At 42.8% G+C, this 22,773-nt stretch overlaps 1 protein-coding gene across 2 annotated transcripts in view; it reads right to left on the bottom strand.

Annotated features, from left to right (window-relative positions):
• Window positions 1-22,773, bottom strand: part of ANO6 (anoctamin 6) — a 189,967-nt gene that overhangs the window by 132,495 nt on the left and 34,699 nt on the right. Inside the window, exon 2 of one of the 2 annotated variants that reach the window (XM_041735628.1) lies at window positions 8,221-8,274. The exons of the other annotated variant lie outside the window; for it this stretch is intronic. Within the exon in view, the coding sequence (XP_041591562.1) occupies window positions 8,221-8,274 (54 nt within the window). The remainder of the gene's footprint in view (window positions 1-8,220; window positions 8,275-22,773) is intronic. 2 annotated transcript variants of the gene reach the window in all.

Genomic DNA, 22,773 nt, shown 5'->3' with positions numbered 1-22,773 from the left:
AGAGCTGAACTTTATGGGAAAAACTGCAGAATGTCCTCAATGTCCTCGGCAGGTAATCCCATATCAGAAAGACAACAGAGCCCACGCCCATGGTAGAAAGTCTCATATTAGAATAAGAACAGAGCTCAATGCCCTTGAAAGCCCCACATCAGAATGTAAACAGAACTTGGAGAAATTCTTCCACCCCTTCTGAAAATCCCCTAGACCAGCCTATAAAAAACCCAGCTGTAACTCACTTCGAAGTCCAAGTCCCTGCTTCGCTGTGTCGGGTATACTTGGACCCAAGCTCGAGCTTGCTAATAAACCCTCGTGCTCTTGCATCGGTGTTGGCTCCTTGGTGGTTTCTCGGATTCGCAATCTTGGGCACAACAAAGATCATGGTGAGAGAGGATGCCCAGAATTCAGTATTAAATCTGGGAAGAGGACCCAAGCTTCCTAACTCCTGGTTCAGGGAACTTGCCACTGTACTCAACCCCAACAGTATCTAAGGGAAGAACTAAAGCCAGTGAAAATGGATTCACAATTTACAAAGAACTCCCATTTCACAGTGTGATCAAATGCCTCACAAATGACAAAGAAAAACATGTCACGTGAGGCTTTCATTTAAAGGTGGAAGTACTAGGAGCTCCTGGGTGGCTCAGTCAGTTAAGTGTCTGCCTTCAGCTTAGGTCATGATCCCAGGATCCTGGGATCCAGCCCCTCATCGGGGAGTCTGCTTCTCCCTCTCCTTCAGCCCCTCCCACCCGCTCTGTTCTTGCTCTCTCAAATAAATACATAAATAAAATCTTAAAAATAAATAAAGGTGGAGTACTAAACACCTGCGCTGAGTCCTGCTTCCTCCTCAAACACCACTGGGACATAAACTGATAAAAAGGGCAAAGTAGAAGAGATGGTAACACAATTTTGGAAGATGGAGAGCAAGTAGTTAAGTGGAGACTAGCTAAGCAGACTGGAGAAAGCTCAATCCAAAACTAGGACTACCTAGAAGCAATGTCATTTAAATGATAAACCCTCAAGAGGCTGAGGGACTGGCAGCACCAGGTTCCTCTGGAACTGGAGGTGAAGGTGGGCAGAGAATTGGCTGCAAATCTGTTTAAGAAGTAGAAAGACCCCCAGATTCTCTCCCTCACTCCATGGAGAAAGTAACTGCCTTTGAACTCCCAGACCCCATCTAGGAAAAGACCGAGAATGTATTCCCTGAAAAGAGTCAACAAAGGATCTTTGGACCAGAGGATTCGAGGCATAATTGAGGACTGGGATTTCACACTGAAGAGAGATTACACAAAATACTACTGCTGAATGTTGAAATACCCCAGCCTTGTACTTGGCTTTCTTACTAGTCATCTTTTCTCTGGAGGATCTGGTCAGCTCAACAAACAAACAAACAAACAACCTAAAAACACATCAGGATTTCCTAAACAAAGCAAAAACAAGCAGCCCCGCCTCGAATGAAGCTAAACCCAATCTGCCAGCAAAGAACCTCTGGTCATCTTTTTAGATAGCTAATCTAAAACAGGAGGGAATAACAAGACTTGGTGGATATTAGGGAAAGCATCTAACAGAGAAACAGCAAAGCAACTTAGAAAATCACAGGATGAAGAAATTTAAAAAAACAAAAAAACAAAAATCTCAGATAGCATCTTCAGCTATCTGAGAAAAGTACACTCATGAAATAAGGACAAGACATTATCAAAGCAAGAGAGAGAGTGGGAGAAATAAAAACATTAACTCTTAGAAATTAGGGACGCCTGGGTGGCTCGGCGTTTGAGCAACTGCCTTTTCAGCTCAGGGCATGATCCCGGACTCCCAGGATCGAGTCCCACATCAGGCTCCCTCAGGGAGTCTGCTTCTCCCTCTGTGTCTCTGCCTCTCTGTGTCTCTCATGAATAAATAAATAAAAATCTTAAAAAAAAAAAAAAAAAACACTTAGAAATTAAAGTGATGGCAGATTGAAAATTCAATAGAAGGCTTGAAAGATATGATTCAGGAAATGTCCACAAAAGTTGAATGGAAAGACAGAAAGGGAAAACAGGAAAGATGGAAAGTTTGGGGGCCAATTCAAGAGAGCCAATATCCAGATAATAGAGTGTTCATCATCAAAGAAAATGGAGGGGCAGTGATTATAAATGGAAGAAATATCCCAAAATTGAAAGGCATTTTTTTTTCTAGAATTGAGGGACATCTTTCTCCCAAAACTGAAGGATACTGCTTTTCCTTTAAAGATAAGTAGGAGGGGGACAGGATTTGCATAGCAAATAGGATGCGCTTCTGGCATATTAAATGCAAACAGACCTACACCAACTACTTTATTATGGAATTTCCAGAAATAGTTTTCATACAAAGGGTTTTAAGTCCAAAAGGCGAGAACTTCTCAAGAGCAACACTGGAAGGCAGAGGTTTCAAAATTCTGGGAAGAGATGATTTCTATCCAAGAATTATAGTCAAGCCATCAGCTATAAGCCAGGGAGAACAAAGGCACTGTCAGACCTGCACGTCTCACAAACTTCTCTCTTCTTACACTCTTTCTCCATAAGGAACTGGAGATTGTGCAACCAAAATGAAGAGTAAACCAAGAAAGAATAAATCATTCATTTCAAGAGATCAGTGGCGCCAATACAAGAAGGCAAAAGGAGTCCTCAGGAGGGTGGTGAAGGAGAAGCCAAGGAAGCAACCTAGGCAGAGACAAGATCAGAGGGTCTGAGAGAAATTTCCCCAGAAAGGTGAATCTGGTACATTCTCGATGCGATTGACCAACTGAGAGATTTACAACTAGGGTAGAGTCTAAGGTTGAATATATTCCTAAGTACACCCAAAATGAAGAGATAAGAAAAAAATATCTGCTATGCAGTCTTGAGAGGAAAAGTAATTAAACTATATTACGGGGCTCATCTTTGGAAAGTATTAAAGTAAGCACTGCATATTGATCTTAGCAAAATTACAACAGAATTACAACCGGAAGGATGGTGGTTGAGAAATTTGTGTAAGAGGGGAATGGGGGTGGGTGAACCCCAGCCAAATACTCACTTTTTCATCAATAGATAATCCCTAAAACTAAAAAACAGATGAGTAACAATACGATTACATTAATTAAAGACATAGAAGTAATTACCAAAATATCAGCTGAAGTTGAAAACACTTGCCTCTGGGGAGCATAAAATGGAAGGGGAGAGGCTGCTCTTCTTCATAACAAATCTTGTATTACTTAATTCTCTACTTATGTAAATGTTATAATTATATGACACCATGACAAAAGCAATAATAATAATTTTTTTCCCTTAAAAAGAAATGGAAGTGTAGACTCATGTCAAACATCTCATGACATGACATATAACCATAAGCCCAGTTCTGGCACCTACTATGTACAGAAGATAGAACAGACAACACCACAGAAAAAGTCCCTTTTCAGGGAACTTACACTCTATAATAAAACTAAACACAGGATCTAGTAAGACAGGATAGGAATGTATCTATTAGAAGCAGCAACACACAGAGCTTGAGTGACCCTGAGAAATTTCAGAAGAGCGATGGGAAAAGACAGCAGATCAGAGCAAAGAGAAAAATGAGTAGTGAAGAACTGTAGTAGATCTAGGCAATATTTTAGAAATTCTGTCTTAATGAAGGACCCAAGAAATGGGGTGAGAGATGGAGAGGAGCACTCGGGTTTAGGAAGGTGTTTGGTTCTTTAATTTTTAATATAGGGATACCTGAGCATTAATTCACTTATTCTTTCAATCGTTCAAAAAACACTTACTGAGCGCCAAGACACTGTTCTTATGCAGCTTAGGATCTACTAGGGGACAGAGGCAATAAACAAATACAGACGTAACTTCAGGGAGAGAGAAATGCTTGGAAGTCAAGTGAAGCAGATGAAGGAATGGACAGTAACCATGATACTTTAGATAGGGGAGTCAGGGAGGCCAGCCAGCTCTGAAGGGTAAGGTCTGAGGGAGAACTGAGTGAAGTGCAAGAGCAAGAATCCCAGACAGGAAGGGCTTGGGAGGTGAGAGCAGGTGGAGAGGAGGAGGAGAACAGCATTCCAGGCTGGAGGGTGGCATGTCAAGGGTCTGTGAGAGGCTGGTGTGGCTGGAGCACCTTGAGAAATGGGCAGAGAGAGAAGAGATGGGGACAGGGAGGTGGCGGGGCCGTGTAGTATATGGACTTTATATTGTTTGTAGAGGAGTCACTGTGGATAGTATAAAAGTAGGAAACAGAATTCTCATGGCTACTGTGTGAACTCCGACCACAAGGTAAGGAGTAGAGGCAGGAAAGGGGCTGGGGAAGTGATTCCAAAGTCCTAGCAAGAAGTGGTGGTGGTGGTGGCCTGGGATTGGGTGTAGGTGTGGGATGGGAGATGAGGAGTGCTTGGATTTGGGATAGATGCTAATGGGTCTAATATGAGGTGTGAAAAAAAGGGCAGGGATCCAGGAAGACTTCGGGTTTGGGGGCCTGAGCAACTGGATGGAGTCACTGCCAAGATGAGGAACAACGGAAGACCTGTAGGTTTAGAAAACAAATGAATGAGAAGGTGGTTTTGCCTGTGCCATGTTTGGGATGTCCAGCAGACAACCAAGTGACTGGTCTAAGCCAACAGATGAAGAACCAGGGAGAGATAGGGCCTGGGGATATGTATGATATGGGAGTCCTCGCCATACAGATGGTATTTAAAGCTCTGGAAACGAGTATCACCTAAGTAGTGAGCCGAGACGGGAAGCAGTCAGAGAAGAAAGCCACTGGCACTCAAAAGTTAGAGGCCAGGACTCAGCAGAGGAGGATCCAGCAGGGGAGACAGAAAAAACAAGGGAGTTGCAAGGAGAATGAAAACAGAACAGCATCACAGAAGCCAAATAAAGAATTCAGGAAGGAGGGAGTGGTCAGCTGTACCCAGTGCTGCTAAGATAAGCAAGAGCTCCAAGATAAGGGGCCAGGGCCTCCATGACTCATGATGAATGAACAATGCTCTGAGATAACATTCCTTACCCACAAATGCACTCAGGCTATTTAGTAATCTGGAATAGTAAGTCAGTTCATCCAGAACACCAACGCTCAGTCTCCATGAAGGCCTCATCACATGGCCAGCCCTCGCTCCTTCAGGATTCTCCCAGAAAGCAACCCAGGAGATCCCCGTGACTGGGAAATAAGGGCAGCTCTCATGGGGAGGCTTAAAAGAAATGGAGTGGCCGACCAATGCTCACGGGGGAGAATCAGATATGCTTGGGCAGAAGAGTTCCACAGGTTTCTACGTTTTTCCAACTCACAGCCTGGGAAAAGAAAATTAATGAAATCATTCCACCAGCTTACATAGCCACTGAAACTGCAGAGGATCTGTAGTTTCTGCAACTTCTGATTACTGTTTCTAACCCCTTTTTCTCTCCCTATTTGCCATGTTGCACCACCGGATTTTTTTTTTTTTTTTTTTTTTAAATCTGAGGTTTAACCTATATATATGGTAAAAGTTTACATCAACTCCGGTGCATGTTGACTAATAGAGAGTCGCGTAGCTTCCTCTTGCCTCTCCATAGTCAGTTTCCTCCACTCCCTTCTGGTCCTTGGCAAGCAAGGAGCTGATTTCTCTCTATAGTTTTGTCTTTTCAAAGTGTCATATACCTGGCATCCAATCATATGCAGCCTTTTGTATCTGGCTTCTTTGACTCAGAGTTAACACTTTCGAGATTTATCCATGTTGTTGCTTCTATCGGTAATCTGCTTCTTTTTGCTACTCAACCGCTATTCCATGGTGGGCATGTTCCAGTTTATCCATTTGCCAGTCGACAATGGATGGACATTTGAGTTGCTTCTCTTATGAATAAACTTCTATAAGCTTTTGCTAGAAGGTCTTTTGTGGACACAGGTTTTCATTTCTCAAGTCAACACCTAGGAGTGGAATTGCTGGGTCACGCAGCATCTTGTTTTTGCCCACTAAGAATAGCTCAACATCTACCGTGCACTTTGTATCACACAATATTCCAAGCTCCTTATGTGCCTTGTGTTAATTTTTAAAACAGCAAGTTGTTTAAACAAGTTATTAATGCCCCCGCCTTATTGAAAAGGAAACTAAGGCCACAAAGGGATTAGGTGACTTGCCCAAGATCACACAGCTAAGCAGGCAACAGAGCCAGGATTCGCAAACCTAGGAATCACCCAAGTGCAAGTTATCAACCATGTTGCTTTGCTGCCTCCCTCAAGTCAAATGCGTGATGGCTTGGAGAGAGATTGCAAAGTTCCACCTGAGGCTCTAATTGTTTGGGCCCCAAATGGCCATTGCTGACTATTCCTTTTCCCCTCTTTAAATCTTGACAATGAATACACTGGAACTCTGAGTGTCACTGCCATGACAACGTGCCATTTTTTAAGTCAGAACTTTAGAGGACATTATGAAGAAATGCTTTTAACTGTGTCACGGAAGCTTATAACCTATTAATGCTAACAACTGTAAGGACAGCTAACGTCAGTCCGCTTCTACCAGTACGGTAAAACTCCCTTCTGGAGATTTCTCCACTCTCATGATGTAAGAGGCCGTGCTGGTTAGAAAATTATAAGGACCCTGGAATCAGATAGACCTGGATTTAAATTTTGGCTCTGCTTCCTAGTGGGTTGGTAGATAGACAGACAGACAGACAGACATATACTCACATGTGAACACGTGTAAGTGCTAATTTGCAAGGCAGTTGTAAAGATTTGACGGCACAACATGAGACACTGAACACTGTGTCTTACATAGTTAATAAACCCTCCTTTCCCCCATCCCCCTTCTCTTCTACAATGTACCGCCGGGCCTCTGAAATTAGTATGATAGAGTTACTTAGCAAAAAGTTTTTTTTTTTTCACCGGTCTGTTCCTTTTTCACCCAAAAAGCAGCAAAGGAGAGACTGGACCCAGGTGCTTCTTTAAAATTTCATATTTCATCTTAAAAAAGAAGTCATGCGAACTTCATGCTTTATATCCCACGGAATAAACAAAAGTATTATAATATTAAAATGTTTTGCCCTTGACCTCCAGCTACGTGACTTCGCTTTCTCCTGAAATGTATAAGAATATTTAAGGAAGATCCCCCCGAACACAAAGTGGCCTCACTTGCACTTGCACGCTGCCACCTTCCTGATTGTAAAGCAGGAAACGATGATGTCTTAACACTGCAGAGTGAGTCCACACACTCTGGTCATTCTTCTCTCCTGGCTGCAACATCTTACCATCGCCTTCATGTTTAACCTGCAGCTCAGCCCAGTTTAAGCTCCAAGAGCTTCGCATCTTCCAAACAGGAAAACCGCTATGTCCTGTTACCCCTGTGCGTGGCCTCCGGGCCACCTCTGCTAAAGGGATGCTGGTACAGCCTGCCTCCTTCCTGAGACAAATCTCTGGTACAGCCGTTAAGAGTAAACACAAATACTGCAAACTTGGAAAGAGTTTTCAGATAAAAATAAGATACTGATCAAGAATGATCTTTAAGTCAATGGGGATAACAAAAGACTGATAGTAAAAAAACAAACAACAACAACAACAGAAAAAGACTGATAGTTTTTTTTAATCAATTGAACCCAAATTGAATTAATCAATATGAATTGAAAAGACACATGACTCTGGAGAAGCCAAAAGATTTCATTCATCTATGCTAAGAGAATGTGGTTCCTCAGAGTTGTGTATGCAGTATGATAAAGGAGATAATTTAGTCCTTAAAACATACTTCCATGAACTAGCATTATTTTCTTCATACCACTTTTTGTCTTCAGGTAAATACCACATACTCCCTTCCATTTCTACCACACACACTTGTAAGTATGTTATTCAAAAGTCCCTGGATGTTATAAGCACCTTCAGCAACTTGTGAGTTCACAGAAAGTTCGTTTTCATTCGCATCAAAAGCCCCCTGAAAAGCCTCCCCCTTCCTAAAATCTCTGTTCTGAGGATAGGGGTGGGAAGTCCTTGTGTATAAGATCTTGACCCCACAGGACACTGAGCCCTACAAAGAGAAATTACTTTTGCTATCGGAAGCTATTTTCGGAAGCTAACACAGAAATGGGTTATTTTTAGCAAACCATGTAGACTAACAGAGGAATAAAAAAAAAAAAAAATCAGGGAGTTTCAACTCAACAAATGATCTAGGACCCTACAACATGCCAGCAAGTTATAGAAACGACGAGAAGGGTAAGGGTCTTGTGCTCCTGGAGCTAACAGTGCAGAGGGGAGCTGGGGGTGCTGTTCAAACATACAGGAAGGGCATCTTACCCAGACTGGATGGGTGAGGAGTCAGAAAAGGCCTCTTGGAGGCAGGAACATCACCTGAAGGATGAGGAAGCATCAATAAATACAACAGACAAAATAAAAGAGGGTGGCGTCAGGCAGCACAGTAACCGGTAGGAGGGTCAGACCTGAGTCCCAGACCTGCTCCTGAAACAACTGGGATCCTTGAGTATGCCATCTGGCCTTTCAAGTTCTCATTTCTTCTCATCTGTGATACTGGGTGGTTAGATTACGTTAGTTTACCCTGACCCTTGCTATGCATCAGAATCCTCTGGGAGCTTTCTAAAAATACTGGCTCCCTCCTCCAGAAATGCGGTTTCAATTGGGGGGGGCATCTGTGTTTCTTCCAACAGCTTTCCAGGTGATGCCAGTCCGCAGTGGGGAACCACGGGATGCGAGGTCTCCCAAGGCTGTGCTTTTCAACCCCAAGTACTCAATAACACCCTCTGGGGAGCTTTTGAAAATGCCAAGGCCAGAACCTCTGGGGGTGGGACCCAGGCATCAGTATTTTTTTAAAGTTCCCAGGCTGCTTCCTAAGAGCAGCCAAGGTTGAGAACCACTGTTCAAGGCCCTCTTAATCCCTCCATTTCCTATCACAGCCATTGAAGGATGGGAAAGCGAAGAGAGGCTTTTAAGTTTCTCCCTCTCTTCTGTATCAAAAGGGGAACTGAATGTCAAAGCCAGGGATGGATTTTATTTATTTTTTTAATATTTTATTTATTTATTCATGAGAGACACAGAGAGAGGCAGAGACACAGGCAGAGGGAGAAGCAGGCTCCCTGCAGGGAGCCCGATGTGGACTCGATGCCAGGTCTCCAGGATCACACCCCGGGCAGAAGGCAGATGCTCAACTGCTGAGCCACCCAGGCGCCCCCAGGGATGGATTTTAAATGGGGTTGTAGCACACAGTGGGGTTGATCCTGGACACATGAATAATTCACGTTGACACCTGACAGGTAGAAAAATGCCTATTCCAAAAGGCTCTCAGTTCTAAATTTAAAATTCAATGGAATATGTATAAAATGACTCCATGGTGTGTTCTCTGCAATACTTAGTTAGGATTTGATTTGCATGGCTGACTATAATATGAACATTACATTCCCTACCCCCAAGGTTACTTAAATCCACTTATTAAGGCAATGGTGAGCTAAACAAACAGTAATTAGAAACACTCCAGACTACTTTTTAAATCTGCTGCTAAATTATATTTTTCCTGCACCAAAGCCCATACACACAGCATGTCCACAAGCATCACAAAACCAAAACCTCAGAAATATTTACATTAATAAGAGCATAAGTTCCTCTGGGTCTTCACATTGGATTCTGCAGGGAAGTTGGGCCTGCTTTAGAAAGGGGCTGTTCATTACTGTTCTCTCTCACATCTGGGTAAATAAAGCACTGCCCACATGTGGTTAGAAATCCCAGGAGAAAATGAATTCTCCGTGGGTCTGAAAATGAAGAACACCTCTGATAGACGGCCTCATTTCCTGAAATGAGTCAGAAATGAAAGTAATTCTTCAGCAGAGAACATCTGTACTGTGGCACAGCTTCTACAATGATGCCAGATGATACCTGTGGCTAAGAGGCCGGGCCTGAGGAAGGAGGAGGCCTGGAGAACAGGCCTGGGGCCTCTGCACCGCACTTAATCTCAGAAGAGCTGCTGCTGCTAGCTTAGAGAGTCGGCTAAATCCAATGAGCGGCCGGGTTATCCTGGTTTCAGCTGTAAATCTTGATTAGCAGTAAGACTGCTTACATTCCATTAGGAAGCTGGCCCCTCTCCAAAGGGTGGAAGCAGCCAGAAAGGATTCATGTGCCATCGTGGGCAGAGAAACAGCGACTCTTACAAGAAAAACTGTTTTACTTAAGAAAAAGAAAAAAAAAAAAGGGAAAAAAAAAGCAAAACTGTTTTACTTAACTAAAAATAGTTTCTGCCTGTTAATGATTCAGATAGACCTTCCTTCCTGAAGAGAAAGGACAGCTGCGTGATACGACCTGACCTGACGCTGCTGAGGGAAGCCCCTCCTTCCACATTATGCAGGAAGGAGGCCCAGGCCTAGGAGGCCTACGGTCAGGTGCTGGAGGGTAAGAAAGACTGAAATACCTTTCACCGCAACTGGTAAGGGCCAATAAGCAGGAAAGTGAAAAAGGTTGTCTTCACTGCATCAAATGCCAGTTGTTGTTATGAGGTGGCTCATTACTGTTCTTTCCATAATGCGTTCTTAAAGAGAATCCAACTCCACTGTTTGTAATGGAGGTGGAGGGGGTTCCTGGAAACAACCTAAATGCCCATGAATAATAGGTCACAAGCTACATCTAAAACATACACAATTGGCCTCATTTAAGAGGCTAATCTGGAGGGTGTGCAGATACAGAGAGATCTGTATTATGTGTGATGCATTAAGACCTGAGAAAGCTGCACCTGGACTCTGCACAGTAAACATCTGTGTCAAGGTATTTAAAGAGGCTGCCTCCCTGTGGAAGGAAGGGGCTAGGAGAGGGTTAATTTTCCTTTTATAATCCTGAAGACAGTTTGAATTCTCTTTTCATGTACTTAGCCCTCTCTCTTTAACAATAGGCATTAACTAACTAGGTGGGAGGCTATTTTCGGTTTCTTCTTTATACTAGTCTATTTAAAACAAATGAAGGTTATTTTAAATAGATGTTGTGTGCGCAACTGCAGTCTCCTCAAAATTCACTTGTTGAAGCCTTAACTCATGTGATCCTATGAGCCTTAATGGGGTGGAGGAGGTCAGAATGCAGCAGTTAGGGTGCCTGGGCGGCTCAGTGGGTTCTCAGTCTGCTTCTCCCTCTGCCCCTCCCCTACTCATGCTCTCTCGTACACATGCATGCTCTCTCAAATAAAATCTTTAAAATTAAAATTAAAATAAATAAAATAAAATAAAATAATAAAATAAATAAATAAATAAAATAAAAAATAAATAAAAGAAAAGAAAAGAAAGAAAAGAAAAGAAAGAAAAGAAAAGAAAAGAAAAGAAAAGAAAAGAAAAGAAAAGAAAGAAAATGCAGCAGTTAGAATGGGCCCTAATCCAATCTGACTGGTGTCCTCCTGAGAGGAACTATGGACAGAGACACCCTCCCCGCCCCCCCCAGAGGTGTGCACACACAGAGGAAGGACCACGTGAGGACACAGAGAGAAGGTGGCAGCTGCAAGCCCAGGAGAGAAACCTCAGAAGAAACCAAATGTGCCAACACCTCAACCTTGGACTTCCAGCCTCCAAAGCTGTGGGCACATAAATTTCTGTTGTTTGGCCACCTGGCCTATTTATCTATTTATAAACAGATGGATGCAGTTCTACTATCGGAACCGGGGGAGAGGCACCCGTGAAAGGATCTGAGGTGTCCATAACCCACCACGTCTGCTATGATGCGTCACTTGAAAAGCAAAGAAATCCGGGCTCACTGTGCTTCTGACTACATCAGAGATCCCCCCCCCAGTGACTTGAGCCAGAAGTAGAACAGGTTTCCTACCTCCTGAGTCAGGACTCAGTCTGCTCACACCACTTACTTTCCATGGCATTTTTATTTTATTTATTTATTTTTTTTTCCTGTGGCATTTTTAACAAGTCCCATAACTTGAAGTACTAGCAACCAAGATATTTTATTAGTGTCTTTTAAAGGCCTGGCTTATGCTCAAAAGGCTTCCTTCCTGTGCTAATAACTAATGAAGGGGAAGGTGTCACAGTAATATTATTAATTCAATTTAAAAAAGAAAAAAAAAAGCTTGGTGCCAGGGTTTTAAAAAATCCAGAAAAACAAATGACATGCCATATTTGTGTGCCAACCTAATTTTTTATATTTTAAAACATGTGGTCTCAGACCACATTGCAATATATTAAAAAATATGGTAGTCCAACGCTACTTTTTTAAGATTTATTTGAGAGAAAGAGAGAGAGAGGGAGGGAGAGCGTGCAGGCACCAATGAGGGGGCAGGGGTAGCAGGAGAGAAAATCCTTGGCAGAATCCCCGCTGAGCAAGGAGCCCCTGGAGCCCCAAGATCATGACCAGAGCTGAAACCAAGAGTCAGATACTTGATGGACGGAGCCATCCAGGCACCCCAGCCAATGCTAAAATTTCTTTATGGCATGTTATATGTTTTTACAAATTAATCCTTCCTTTTAAAATAGAGTTTAGAAATCAAAGATACGGGCAGCCCGGGTGGCTCAGCGATTTAGAGCCGCCTTCAGCCCAGGGCATGATCCTGGAAACCCGGGATCGAGTCCCACGTTGGGCTCCCTGCATGGAGCCTGCTTCTCCCTCTGCCTGTGTCTCTGCCTCTCTCTCTCTCTCTCTCTCTCTCTCTCTCTCTCTCTGTGTGTGTGTGTCTCTCATGGATAAATAAATAAAATCTTTAAAAAAAAAAGAAATCAAAGATACATTAAAGTCAGACTTTGCCTATGGAATCTGTAACCTAGAAGTGGGTTAAGACCCAGGCACATGAAAATATGATCAAAACTTGAAGATAAATATATGGTATTTATCAGTCAGTTCAGGCTGCAGTCAGAGGAATGTGGAATCAACTTTTACCTTGAATGGTTAGGAAAACTTTCACCAAGGGCAAAAGCTCTAAACCAATCTGGGATTAGATAGGTAAAAGTGAAGTGATTTATGTCTCAGTAAGGGACAGGCAGGGCTAGGTAGGGGGCCAAGGAATAAGGCTCACAAAAATCCCAAAAATGTGGAGATGGAAGGAAACCACACATAAACAAACGAGGGCATCCAGTCCTGGGTGTCAGAGATGGTGTCTTGTTACAACAGCTACTTGTGACCAACAAAGAATTACGGGACCCAGAAAGGAAGTAAGCCTTCGAAGGTGTTATCTCTAGTCCTTACTTGATGGTGGTATCAATAGATATGTTAAAAGTTCACATTCCCACCAACAGTGCAAGAGGGTTCCCCCTTTCTCCACATCCTCTCCAACATTTGTTGTTTCCTGCCTTGTTAATTTTCACCACTCTCACTGGTGTGAGGTGGTATCTCATTGTGGTTTTGATTTGTATTTCCCTGATGGCCAGTGATGCGGAACATTTTCTCATGTGCTTGTTGGCCATGTCTAGGTCTTCCTCTTTGAAATTTCTGTTCATGTCTTTTGCCCATTTCATGATTGGATTTTTGTTTCTCTGCTGTTGAGGTTTTTTTTTAATTTTTTTTAAATTTTTATTTATTTATGATAGTCACAGAGAGAGAGAGAGAGGCAGAGACATGGGCAGAGGGAGAAGCAGGCTCCATGCACCGGGAGCCTGATGTGGGATTCGATCCTGGGTCTCCAGGATCGCGCCCTGGGCCAAAGGCAAGCGCCAAACCACTGCGCCACCTAGGGATCCCCTGTTGAGTTTAATAAGTTCTTTCTAGATCTTGGATACTAGCCCTTTATCTGATAGGTCATTTGCAAATATCTTCTCCCATTCTGTAGGTTGTCTTTTAGTTTTGTTGACTGTTTCTTTTGCTGTGCAGAAGCTTTTGATCTTGATTAAGTCCCAATAGTTCATTTTTGCTTTTGTTTCCCTTGCGTTCATAGAAGTATTTTGCAAGAAGTTGCTGTGGCCAAGTTCAAAAAGGATGTTGCCTGTGTTCTCCTCTAGGATTTTGATGGATTCTTGTCTCACATTTAGATCTTTCATCCATTTTGAGTTTATCTTTGTGTATGGTGCAAGAGAGTGGTCTAGTTTCATTCTTCTGCATGTGAACTGGTACAGCCACTCTGGAAAACTGTGTGGAGGTTCCTCAAAGAGTTAAAAATAGATCCGTCCTATGACCCAGCAATTGCACTGCTGGGGATTTACCCCAAAGATGCAGATGCAGTGAAACGCCGGGACACCTGCACCCCAATGTTTATAGCAGCAATGTCCACAATAGCCAAACTGTGGAAGGAGCCTCGGTGTCCATCGAAAGATGAATGTGGTCTATGTATACAATAGAATATTACTCAGAAATGAAAAATACCCACCATTTGCTTCTACATGGATGGCACTAGAGGGTATTATGCTGAGTGAAGTAAGTCAATCAGAGAAGGAAGGACAATCATCACATGGTTTCATTCATTTGGGGAATATAAAAAATAATGAAAGGGAATAAAGGGGAAAGGAGAGAAAATGAGTGAAAATATCAGTGATGATGACAGAACATGAGAGACTCCTAACTCTGGGAAACGAACAAGGGGTGGTGGAAAGGGAGGTGGGCAGGGGGATGGGGTGACTGGGGGATGGGCACTGAGGGGGCACTTGACGGGATGAGCACTGGGTGATATTCTATATGTTGGCAAATTGAACTCCAATGAAAAAAATAAAATAAAATGAGGATGTTAAAAAAAAGGATTTAGATACCCTGGTTGGCTTTCAGTATAAGACCAACCCTACAAGCCGCCAGTGGCAACCCAGTCGGGACCCCTCTCACTTCTGAGAGCCTTCTCTGTATCCTGACTTAATGAACTTCTATTGCTTCACTCTCCTTTGTCCAAGAGATTCATTCTTTGACTCCATGAGACAAGACCCTCGCTCTCCTGCTTCAATGTCCACATCTATCTTGCTACTAGTCCAAGTTTTAAAGACAAGAGCTGTAGCGAAGATCCTAACAGAGTGCCTGGCAAATAACAGGCATTTGCCAGTGCTGAGGCAGGAGAAACAGGTGGCAAAGTACACAGTATGCTCGCTCACCCTCTGTAGGTTTATAGTGCAGGTTCGTGTAAAGAGGTGTGACATTAGAGAAGTGCAGGGTGTGACATTAGAGAAGTCGGGATCAACCAACCCATTGATATGTTGGAGTTTGGGCTTTACTTCTATGCAAGTCAGGACTCTTAGAAGGTGTTTCTGAAGGAGGATGTTACAGAGAACACAGATAGGACCAGGAATAATGTGCAGAATGGAAAGAGGTGGTAGGGAAATGAAAAGAATCAATTAAGTGGTATCAGGGGGTTAAGCAGGTGATCTGTTGGGGAGTTTCAGCTTCCCAGTGTGTAAAATGGGTGTCATAAGACTGTTATGAATGCTAAATGGGATGTAACACATGGCCTGACAATAAGCACTTAAGAAAATATAATTGCCATTATCATCATTATTTTTCCACCCTGGAGAATATAGAAGAAAATGAGAGAACAAAGGCGGAGTACAGAGCCAGGCTATGTCTCCTTAGGCTCTCAAGTGCCTTAAACAGAGTGATAATGGCTATCGTCCTTTTTGGAAGTGGAGTGTGCTATATTTATTCCCTAGTTCTTCAGAACTTAATACATCGATCCAGTAGACCCAAGAGGAACACATGTGTGAAATGGTCTTTAAAATCGAGACACTTCAAAATCGATTTTTAAGTTGTTTTTGTATAAAAGTAACTAACAGGCTAATGCCAATCAGTTTTAAAACACTAAATTAATGGACTCAGCTATAAATCCAGGAAAACCATTTTCATAATGAAAATGCCAATGCCTTTTTAATTAAGGATGGAATTGCCAACATAAAAGACTTAAGATAAATGAGGAATTGTTCCTTTCTCTCATAAATGAAAGAACCTGATAACTCTGTGAATTATTCTGAGGTACTGATTACCAGAAATTGTTTAGAATCTAAGCGACAGGATTTTCCAACTGCATAATAATCACTTCATATTGGGGCTGACAGCCTTAGACCAAATTTGATGCCCTGGCTTTTCAAGTTCCTTTTCCTAATTATTATCAGGGGGCTGATGGCCCTTTATTTAGAGTCATTATGTAGATATGAAGCTCTGCTCAAGATAATGGCACTTTGTCTAACACAAAGCAAGGCTAACTTTTTTATAAATTTGACCTTAGAGGGTTGGCTATACATAAAAAATATATGCACATTTACATAAATATATAGATGTGTGTCCATGGTAAATCTTTATCAACTAATCATTAGCTATCAGTCATTATAAAATACATACATCAGAGATCTGTGCTAATATTCCTATTCTAAACATTTAAGATCTTATTAACAATCAACATTAACGATTCTCAACATTAATGATTTTTTTAAAAAAATATTTTATTTATTTATTCATGGGAGACACAGAAAGAGGCAGAGACAGGAAGAGGGAGGAGAAGCAGGCTCCATGCAGGGAGCCCAACGTGGGACCCGATCCCAGGACTCCAGGAGCACGCCCTGAGCCAAAGGCAGATGCTCAACGGCTGAGCCACCCAGGGGTCCCAACATTAATGATTTAAAAACTGTTTGCTCTTTGGCCCCAGACCGGATTTCCACACTTCCTACATCGCTGGAGGGTGTATGACTTGTTAACATTAATAAAAAACCAAAACCCAACAAAATTACCTAAAAGGACTAAGACAAAGGGAGTGAAATAAAACCTAACTTGTTACTGTTGCCCAGAGTCAACACTTTTCGATAAACAAGGAGGCCAAGATGAAGACAGCAGTCAGCAGTCAAACAAATTAGTAGGCCAAGACCGACATAGAGTAAGGAAGGCAAACACAGCAGCATAACGTGATGACTGTGGATAGACATTAGCCAGCACGTACACGCATTCAACACTGAAAATGAACAGCATCTTAGAAGGACACACCAGAACACAAAATCGGGAATTCACGAGATAGGAGAAAAGAATCTCCACAAGGATAAGAACAAAGGTTAAGACAACATGGGACAGGTTTTGGAGTAACAAGATAAATTGAGAGAAAGGAATTTAAATCCCTCTTCTTTATCCACCCTACTGGTTTCCTTCAGAATGTTTCTTAAAGATCTAAACCTCAGAATATTCATCTGCAGTCTGAACAGGGAAGATTCTATGATATCCAAAGACTCTTCCAGCTCTGATAATAGACCAGAAGTTTCCATTTAGCTGATAAACAGATACTTTGTTTTCCATAGGCTTCTTTTATTTCCCGATGAGCCTCAAGTTCACGAGTCTGGAATTTTCACAGAAGGGAGCCAAACTCTGACAGCAAGCATGCACACAGAGCACAGCTCTAAAGCAGGAATCCAACCAAGGCCTCTGGACAGTTCAAATGTCACCTGTGACATAATGTCAGCCTCAGCCACGGTCCCTTTGCCCCTGCCCTCCCTAGCTCTTCCCAGTCCGATACACTCATTCCTCAGCCCCAACTCTGCACACAATCCTACAAATTAGAGAGAGGTTTGTTTTAAGAAATTAGTAGAGCTCACAAGATGTAACAGTCAATGGAAATGTTGGGTGGCAGTTCCTAACCTGGAGAATGGCACAGTGGGTTAACAATAACCAGTGCTCTAAAAGAACACCTTGCACTGCCCTGTTGCAATGAGTACAATAATTCCACTTTTCAAAATCTTCGTAAAATAATCTGAATGCAAAAACATATTTATACCTATAAATATCTCACAACGCTATTTCCAATAGCAAAAAAAAAATCTACAAGCTAGATCTACAATAATCAGGGAAAGATTATGTAAATTATACATCAAGTTAGGCTGTCTTCCTATGTGCACCCCTAAAGCCCCTGTGCTTACCCTCTGCAGGACCCCAACTGCCTGCCCCCTCATGGCCACTTCCTTCGCCAGATGTAAAGTCCAAGAGGGCAATTAGCCATAAAATCTACCTCATAGTGAGCACAAAGTAAGTATTTGTTGAGTGTTTGCTAGTAAATTCTTTCAAGTAAATTCTATATGGTTGGATATTATGCAGCTATTAAGTACAGTTTTTGAAGCATTTTTAAGTATAGAGAATGCCAAGGATGAAAAAGTTCTAGAGATGCACAGCAGTGATGGTTACATAACACTCTGACTGTACACGATGCCCCTGAACTATACATTTGAAAATGGATAAAATGGCCAGTTTTAGATTATGTATATTTTACCACAATGAAGAAAAAAATAAATATTAGGGAATGCTTATGAGGCAAGTTACATAAAAAGGCAGGGTGCCAGATGTCTAAGTCATGTGAAATTACTTCTGTATTTCTGAAAGGCTAGAAAGCGGCATACTAGGGCATTCGTGTTTGGTTTCTCTGAGGGTGGTAGAGCTAGAGGTATTTTTTGTTTTACTTACAGTTTTATTTTTCCAAAATTGCCCATGTATAATGCACACAATGAGAAAAAGACATGGCACAGCAGGTGTCAGGGATAGGAAGGTTTGGTTACCAGCAGGTTTAATTTAGATGGGAATCATTCACCTTGCTAAGATCCTTGATGTACTTACGTACCACATGCCTCCTGTGTTTGCCTTCACTGCGGAGATGACCCAAAGGCATGCCACTGGAGTTAAAATTTTATATTTATTATATTGAAATGTATTCTTCTTTTACTTATTGCTGTGCCAGAAAGCATGCATTACAGACTTGCTCCTCCCTGAGTATGCTTTGCCCAGGCTGACAGGTAGCAATAGATGGTGTTTTGGATATACAAATGCCAGACTGGAGCAAACGTACAGTTGTTCTGCGATGAAGGTTTTCAAGACCTGGGGCAGGCCAGTCTGGAACTCTTCATAGAGGATGAGGCATCCAGGCAGCTTCAGTAAACACTAGATCCACTGCATTTCACAGATGAATTTGAAAAAGGCCTTTGGAGTCACAGAGACTCAGGACTAAAGTAACATATAACATAGTCCTCGGACTGCCACCTACAATTGTCATCTTGAGTGCCCCTGGCCTCAGTCTCCCCGCAAACACATGGAGATGATGATACCTATCCTCTCAGGTGTTACACAGTACGATGGTTGTAAATCAGAGACGTAGGAAAACCCAGGGCCTGCTGTCAGGAGATGCTCAGTCAGTACTGCTACCTGGTTTCTTTTCCTCTCCTTCTTGAGAGTGAGTGTCTAATCTGGGGGAGCAAGGGTGTAAATGACTTAAATGCTTAAAATCACCGTCTATCTATAACTAATAAGGTTAACATGATAGGGATATAAGAAGATATTTTCAATAATCTTCTAATTCACTCCATCAGTTCAGAAGCCCTCAGGATACAGTTCAAAACAATTTTCCTGTTCTTTGTTCCCCAGTAATTGGAAAATATTAATCACTGCTCTCTGTGGGCCTGAGACCATGGAACCACCCTTCTGTTTCTTCTTTAACATTCTAATTTTTAAATCTTCCATTCCTTTAAACGCATCTGTGACTCTCCTGAGCCCTCTTCAAGCTCCGCCCCCCCCCCCCCCCACACACACACACACACATTCTGATAGCTGGGGATCCTCTGAAGCTTCTGCACAGGGCTGAGCATCATGCAAGGTAGGAGCTGGCTTCATGAATCCCAGTGCTGAGCTTTGAAAAATACAACTGCCTAGTCATTATGCTTCTGAAGGTTACTTGACTTTGGGAAACAGATGAGGGTGTGTGGGTACTCCTGAGACAGATCCAAGTGTGACCAATGGTGCCCTCAATGTCTGCTCCCCAGTTACCTTTGCCCTTTGCTTTGCCTGTGGTTACCAAAACTGTTTAGCAAGCTGATAGCATCTGATATTGCATCAGATTCCACACTGCACCAAATCCCTCCCTTCCAAAGAGCAGCCAGTCTTTGCAAAAGACCTGCCCCCTTCCTTGATTAGCTCTTGAGTACCTCCTTAGGCAAAGGGTAATGAAAATCTTCAGCTGTGTGGAGGGTTTTTTTGTGTGTGTGTAGACTAAACCATGAACTCCACCACCTTCAGGCTAGAAAGCTCAAGTTCATTCTTCCAATCAACATGTACCGAGCCCAGCACTACATGCCAGGCATTCAATACTAAGCTAGTCAGGGACGCCTGGGTGGCTCAGCGGTTGAGTGCCTGCCTTCAGCCCAGGGCGTGATCCTGGAATCCCGGATCGTGTCCCACATCGGGCTCCCTGCATGGAGCCTGTTTCTCTCTCTCTGCCTATGTCTCTGCCCCCACCCCCTGTGTGTCTCTCATGAATAAATAAATAAAATCTTAAAAAAAAAAAAAAACTAAGCTAGTCATGCCTCATGAAAGAAAAGAACACCAACAATTACACCATGCTGCAATATGTTCTAGAACAAAGGTATAGAGAGGGTATTATTATAGCTGCACAGAGGGCAGGGTAGGAGAAGGACGCCGGCTCTGCCCAGGCAGGATTCTCGGAGTTGGATAACTCCTACATCTCTTTACCGGCCGGCGCTGAGGAATGAATGAGCTGACCTACAGTGTCTCTGGGGGGTTAATGCCATTGCAGTCTTTTAATGCAGTCGATTTAATACCATTGCCACCAAATGGCTCTGGTTACTGTATTTGCTTTCTTGTTCTCACATATTCACCTCCTTACTCTATTTTCAGAATAAAACATATGGTGCTTCCATTCTCTCCCCAGTCTTTCAACCCCATAATGTTTCCTGCCCTGGAGAGTTGCTCTGACTCTCAGGGAAAGAACACTGTCATGACTTAGTGGGAACAAAGAGACAGGAGTGAGCTTGCTTGGTGAAAGGAGCTAGAAAAGGGTACGTGGATGCAGTACCAGAAGTGCCGCTGTGCCCAGGCCCTCACAGTGGCTCTGGCAGGTGACAGCCCTGGAGATCCCAGGGGCATGGCCATCAGCTGCTGCTGGGGACAGTGTATCTGCAAATCATTTTCCATCTGCCACCCCTTACCTCATCCACTTCCAGTGGTATGGTATTGGTCAAGAGTGCTTTTAAACCTCTCATAGACCATGCAGCTCTGGGAAAATCCAGTGAAATTCAAGGATTCCTCTCCCCAGAAAAATTCTCAGAAGCACATAAACATAAAATATTGTGTTTTTTACACAATACAACTTCTAGGGATGCAGAAACCCCTGACTCACAGGGATACCAGGAGGCGGCCTACTGTTCAGTTTGAATGTTTTTGAGCTTCTACCCTGTGTCAGGCACCATGAAGACCCACCTCAAACTCAACCACTGTCCCACACACCCAGCCTAGAACACTCGTCTCCATGTTACCTGCCCAGAAAATGCCTCTTCAGCCACTTAAGCATCAGCCTCTTGAATGAAAACATTCACGAACTCTTCACCCTAATTCACCACCGCCCCTTCCCCCAAGAGGGACTAACTGCACCCTTCTTTCTGCCCTGCTGAATTCTGCAGGTCGTTGTATCAGAGATCCTACAATATTTACCACCTTCATGTGTTTTCATGCCTTCCTCCTCCTGCTAATTATAAGCAACCAGAGGGCATAGGCTGTAACTTGATCATCTTTTATTTCTAGCTTCTAGCAAAGTCCTCATTCAGGAAAAGAACATTCCATTGAGGAAAATAGACACGGGTGCAAATACTTTAAACACAGTGTTCCTAAAGCTCAAACTGATGAGTCATTTTAAGCTAAATCTTAAAAGAGAAGTGACTGTGAATAAGACAAAGTGAGGACTGGGCATTATAGACAGAGGAGAGAGCAAGGCATGCAGGCGGGAAACCATGCATAAAAGGAATAAGGTAATTCAGGATTCTTGGTGACCACAAAGGTAGGCAGGAAGAAGTCATAATCGATGAGAAGAGTGAAGCAGAGCAGAAATGAGGTTACAGAGGGCAGTGAATGAAGTGTGAGGGAACCTGGATTCATTGTCTAAAGGAGGGAAGTCACTGAAAGAGTTCTATTTAAAAAGTAACAAATGACAGCTATGGAAAAAGGAGAAAAGGCACAAACAAGAAAAATCTGTAACCCCCACCATATTGAGACAACCACTATTATTATTCTTTCATCTCCATTTACATGTATGTGGCTATGGTTTTCATGTTCTTTTGATTCTAATATTTATTAAGCATTTGCTGGGTACCAGACACTGTGCCAATAAATACACTACAGGCATCCTGAGACCATATTGCCCTTGGGTTTCTCTGGAGGAATGACTTTTTTTCCTATCACTACGTCATTGAAACCTCCTCACAAAAATTCTTAGAGGTAGTTTCTGTTGTAATGCCATTTTCAAGAAGAAGACACAGTGAAGGGCAGGGGAAAGCTGTAGAAGACCGCACAGCTCATACCAGAGCTGAGATTCAATGCCAAGTTTTCTTACTGCAAGGATGACGATCTTACACTACAATTTTTCTTATTTATTCTCACACGTTTATTTTTTTTTAAACATTTTTTTAAATCTTTATTTATTTATGATAGTCATAGAGAGAGAGAAAGAGGCAGAGACATAGGCAGAGGGAGAAGCAGGCTCCATGCACTGGGAGCCCGATGTGGGATTCGATCCCGGGTCTCCAGGATCGCGCCCTGGGCCAAAGGCAGGCGCCAAACCGCTGCGCCACCCAGGGATCCCACACGTTTATTTTATAAGACAAGTGAACCACTTTATCCAGTTGTCTCAGAAAACTCCCTTTGGGTTCTTGAGGAGCACTGTAGTAAACTGAAAAAAACAAACCTACAAAGCACAAACACTGAATGAGCATTGCCTCATATGGGAGCAGAGAAAACCCTTGGCCTTTATCCGTCTTTCTGGAGTCTTGGTAAAGTTTGCAGTTTTTTTCAGATTAATCTGGCAACGGCAGGAAGGATGGATTTGAGAGGACAAGATTGGAAGCCCGGAATACAAATGGAGAGATACAGCCACAGTCCAGTTGAGAGACAGGAACGCCAAGGACCAGGGTAGTGCAGGGACAGACTGGACTCAGAAACATAGGA

The sequence above is a fragment of the Vulpes lagopus genome, chromosome 21 (assembly GCF_018345385.1).
Source record: "Vulpes lagopus strain Blue_001 chromosome 21, ASM1834538v1, whole genome shotgun sequence".
Classification (NCBI taxonomy): domain Eukaryota; kingdom Metazoa; phylum Chordata; class Mammalia; order Carnivora; family Canidae; genus Vulpes; species Vulpes lagopus.
The sequence above is the reverse complement of the archived record's forward strand: the minus strand, read 5'-3'. Positions and strand labels throughout refer to the sequence as shown.